This window comes from Acyrthosiphon pisum, chromosome X (assembly GCF_005508785.2).
Source record: "Acyrthosiphon pisum isolate AL4f chromosome X, pea_aphid_22Mar2018_4r6ur, whole genome shotgun sequence".
Lineage (NCBI taxonomy): Eukaryota > Metazoa > Arthropoda > Insecta > Hemiptera > Aphididae > Acyrthosiphon > Acyrthosiphon pisum.
In genome coordinates this window covers 40,558,228-40,563,332 of record NC_042493.1, presented here as the reverse complement: position 1 = coordinate 40,563,332, position 5,105 = coordinate 40,558,228, and the positions used below count along the sequence as shown (strand labels likewise).

Sequence of the window (5,105 nt, the reverse complement as noted above, 5' to 3'; positions counted from 1 at the left end):
GGACGTTTGTTATGTTCTGATCAAAGAACGGGAAATGAAGAAAATGAGGAACCCCTAAACAATGACGAAACTGAACAATCAGCAGAAGAAACTAATCAACGAAATTATAGTTTACGGGTACAAGGACCATGGGTATTTGGTCTATGTTGGCACCACAATGACCTTCTGGAACGCCGATTTTTCATAGTTCAAAAACGTGATAGAGCAACACTTTTTGCCAATTATTCAAAGAGAAGTTGAACAGGGAACGATAATTCACAGTGACCAGTGGAAGGCATACGCTACATTAAATGAACACGGGTTTACTCACAAAACAGTAAATCATAGCCTAAATTTCATTGATCCAAGTACAGGAGCACATACTCAGTCAATCGAGGGTCTTTGGCGTATTGTGAAGAAAAGATACGGTATAAAAGTAAACGGAGCTTCATCATTACTCGAAAGGCAGTTAAAAGAAGATTGGTGGCGATCACTTCATCCAGCCATGGATACAATATTTGACGATTTTCTTTCAGATATGAAAACAACATTTTTAGTTTAAGGTATTTTATAAAAACCTAAAATCATAATAATTTATATAATTATGATATTATTATATTATTATTAAATTAAAATTTTTTATAAATAGTTAAGTATGTAATTGGTTATGACATTATTATATTTTAAGTAAGATATAAAGAAAATACGGAAATTAAATACTATTTTTAGTGGATTTGGGTAGATCACGCACTACTTGAAAACAAGTTTGGTAGATCGCGTACGACATCACTACCAATTATTTTTAGTTAAAAATATATAAAATGTTCAACTTTTATAGCTAAGGATTAAAAATGTAAAACAAGGTTCCACATAAATAGGTTATATATAAATTACTTTATTCACAATATTATCATCAAATATACTTAGTAATATCATAGGTTGACTGACCGTTTTCGCTCAGAATCGTTTTTCTAATACAATAATATTATATCATTGAATTAAAATTTAACAAGATCCATTACAGTGACCCACTTGTAACCTACTGTATAGCAGAGCGACATCCACTTACTTACCTTGTTTATTGTTATATGTCAATACCTATCTGTAAGCCAAATTTCAGTCAGATCCGTTCAGTGGTTTGGGCTCTGCGTTGATAGATCAGTCAGTTAGTCACCTTATCCTTTTAGATTCTGAGCGGAGCGATAATTGTATTGGTTTTAAAATATGATGATGTGTGTTTTTTATTTTTTTTTATATTATTTTTATTTTTGTGTCTGTGTACACGATAAGTATACTATAGACTATAGTCGAAATAATGCTTTGATTTTCAACTTCGACGAGAAAGTGAATATTGTTGATGAATTGGGGAGGTCAACATTTTGAAATCGTTGTGTTAATCTAGACACTTTTACACGTAAAACATATGCCGCTGCTTAGATTTCAGCTCTATGACGTCACATGCATATTTTAAAACCTGATCTCATTGAATAATAGTTAGTGTTGAAGTGTGAGGCCCACTCAATATTTTCTTAGATAATGACAGACTTCAAATATAAGCAAACTTGTTTTTAGTGTTGTAATGTCATATAAGACGAGATTATAACACTTCATTTTTAAATGTATCATATCTAATATTAAACGATTGCGTTATTATCCGCTGTCATTGGCGTAGGATGAGGGAGGACTAGGTGACTATATTCCCCAATTAGTGATTCAGTCCCCCTAGGTTAGGCTCACTGACCGTCTTCACTCAGAATCGTTTTTCTTATACAATTATATTATATCATTGAATTCAAATTTAACACCATCCATTAGAGTGACCCACTTGTAACCTACTATACAACAGAGCGACATACACTTGCCCACCTTTTTTTCTTATTTGAAAGCTTAGGTCAATTTTATCAATCCTACGTTTATTTGTATTAAGAATGTTAATATAAAATGTAATAATAAAATAAAACTTTTAAAATTGTTTTGTTTTTTTAAATGTACTCACTTCTCAGTCATAATATTCAAAAAATATACATTGCATATTTATTGATTGACTATGTACATTTTAACTATTTATATAAGCTTATAACTGTAATGACTATATTGATGTTGTAATTCAATACATTCAATTTTAGAATAGTTTAATAAAAAGGTGGGCAAGTGGATGTTGCTCCGCTGTACAGTAGGTTACAAGTGGGTCACTGTATAATGGATGGTATTAAATTTGAATTCACTGATATAATATCATTGTATAAGAAAAACGATTCTGAGCGGAGACGGTATGTCAGTCTAGGTATAAGACATATTATATACTTATCTATGGTATTAAAAAAAAAATTGACCTATAATAGTTACGCCTATAATGAATTCCAAATTAATCATATCAGCATTGACTAAGTCCCCCCAAATGTCGATCAAGTCCCCCCAGTTCAAAATCTAGTAATTAGTACTAATTTTTATATTCTGTGGTACTAAGCAATATGGCCTATGGGGAGGGAGGCTTGAGTCCCCCCAAAAAATTTAGTCAATGTGCGCCTATGCATATCAGTATATCACAATATCCATTAGGTACTTATAACGCGTTATACATCAACAACAAACCGTGATACAATCATAGATATATAATAGTATACCGTAGAATGGGGTAACTTTTATTTCACGGAGTAACTTTGATACCCATATATTTTTGTTCACCAGAGTACCATGATGATTAAATTTTTTTTTCATAAAATGGGGTTACTTTGATGTCACATTAAAAAATATAGGTATCAAAGTTGCCCGCTACATTGTGTAACTTAGATAGCATATTAAAAAGATTGATATCTCAAAAGATAACATCAGAAATTTAAAAATTAAAACGTTAAAATATTGATCATAACTATAGCTGTAACTAATATTTAATTTTGAGAGTTTTATCGTTAATACTACAGAAGTTATCCATAAAATAAAAAGTTAAATTGTTATAAAACAATAAAAAATTATCAAAATTACCCTATTTTACTGTACTTTAGAAGTTTCAAGTACCCATGAATAATATTATACAATCACAAGAAAATAACTAAAATAGTTACTCTAGGTTTTTTAATAAGTAATTTCGTCCAAATTTGAACTCTTAAAATGACTATAAAAATAAACTGTGCTAATGTATTTCTTAGGTTTTTTGGGAACAGGATTAACTAATTACGCGGATTCTTACTTTAAATTTTCAATCTTTAGATATAAAAGTTAAACATTTTATAAATTTTTATATACAAAAAAAATTATTCAATTTTAAATTTGATTAATTTTGTCAAAATTCAATCTTTAAATGCTTATAAAAAATAATTGTACCTATGTATTCTTAATATTTTTCAACTGCTATTGTAACAATATATCAGGAACCTTGAATTACATTTTTACACTTTTTTGCCCAACAGATATACTTTATTGATATTCACAGAGAAAAAATAAAAAATAAAATTTTCCGTAAACAGCTCAAAACAAGTCAAAATATTTTGAAAATTTTATCAAGTATACAAATTTATGAAATAAACATTCAGTGAAATGTTCGTATATCTACAGTTATTCCTTTTTGAATTACAGTAAAATAAGAAAATCGCTTCATGAGAAATCAAGTGAAATGTTGTAAAAATAACGTTGTAACGCTCATAAAAATTTTATTTGACTTTCTTATAAACATGTTTTTTTGTCGATAAAGGTATGTAATCTTATGAGGAATCTTGTACTTATTACATTTTTAAATCTTAGATTAAAAAGAAACATTTTTACGAATTCTTAACTCAAAATAATTTGCTAATTGTCGTTATTTTTCTATATTTTGTCAATTTTTGAACTTTAGATGCTAATAAAATAAAACTGTGACTAAAGATTTTTAATATTTTTCAAATGTCATTGTAACACTATAGTAGGAGTCTTGTATTAAATTTTCAAATACTTTTACTCAACAAATAAAGTTATATAGACATTCATAGAAAAAAAAAACTAATAAAATTGGAAACTGAAAATGTCTCTAAACAGTTCAAAACAAATCAAAATATTTTTCGACTATTATTTACACGGACACAAAAATAAAAAAATAAAAAAATAAAAAACACACATCATTGTAAAATAAATACATTCAGCGTTCCACTCAGAATCTAAAATGTTCAAGAACTTAAGTCCCCCTTGTTAATTAGGATATTGCCACGCTCATGTTCGCCGTTTATCGCAAACACTGCAGCTGATAATTTACCATCATAGAATCTCGTATCGAATATGAATGCGTATCACAGCGCAGTATTCGTTTGAACTTTCACGAAGGCAACAGTTGGTAATTTTTTTGACAAGCGTTCGAATCTATGACTGCAGCCGTTATACAAGTCGATCATGATGTATTTTCTGACCGACTGGTTACTCGACAACTTCACCTATCTGAGCTTGATCGCCGTTTTCACGGGATTCTACTATTATTCGACATCAACGTACGGTAAATGGCAGAAATTGAACATACCATACATACCACCTGTGCCACTGTTTGGTAACGCGTTCAGAATAGTCACGAAACTCGAATATCCGATGGATATGTATGATAGACTCTATAAACAGTTTCCAGACGTCAAACTGTTAGGATTCTACCAGATGACGGAGCCGATGCTGTTAATCCGTGACCCGGAGCTAATCAACGCGATATTGATCAAAGACTTCCCGTACTTCACCGATCATGGTTTTGTTATGGACCCATCCACAACTGTGATGGCCAAAAGTCTGTTCTTCTCCAACGGCCAGAGATGGCGGACAATGCGCCAGAAGCTGAGCCCAGGATTTACGTCAGGCAAACTGAGGGACACGTACTTGACAATAAACGAGTGCAGCAATCAAATGGTGTCTAGCATCGTCGAAAAGCTCGGTAAGACCGACCGACTTGCCATAAGATCTATAATTTCTGGTTTTTCAAATGACGTGATCGGTATGTGCGCGTTCGGTATGCAGCTGGACTCGATGAACAACGAAGATTCCGGATTTCCGCCGGTACTCTAAGAGAATTTTTGAAAGATCCACGAAACAGATTATTGTTCAGCGGTGACCACAATCTTCCCCTTGGTAATCAATCTGTTTAAAATACAAATGTTTCCGACGGAGGCTACCAATTTTTTCCG

At 31.3% G+C, this 5,105-nt stretch overlaps 2 protein-coding genes across 2 annotated transcripts in view; both read left to right on the top strand.

The window, feature by feature from the left end:
* Positions 1 to 5,100, top strand: part of LOC100571859 (cytochrome P450 6d3) — a gene marked incomplete at its 3' end in the record, with an annotated part of 15,892 nt that extends 10,792 nt beyond the window's left edge. The window contains exon 2 of the mRNA XM_016803643.2: positions 5,034 to 5,100. Within this exon, the coding sequence (XP_016659132.2) occupies positions 5,034 to 5,100 (67 nt within the window). The remainder of the gene's footprint in view (positions 1 to 5,033) is intronic.
* Positions 4,226 to 5,064, top strand: LOC100569567 (cytochrome P450 6B1). Its single transcript, XM_016803943.2, has one exon. The coding sequence runs from the start codon at positions 4,336 to 4,338 to the stop codon at positions 4,984 to 4,986; it is 651 nt and encodes a 216-aa protein (XP_016659432.1). The 5' UTR covers positions 4,226 to 4,335; the 3' UTR covers positions 4,987 to 5,064.
* Positions 5,101 to 5,105: the final 5 nt, after the last annotated feature.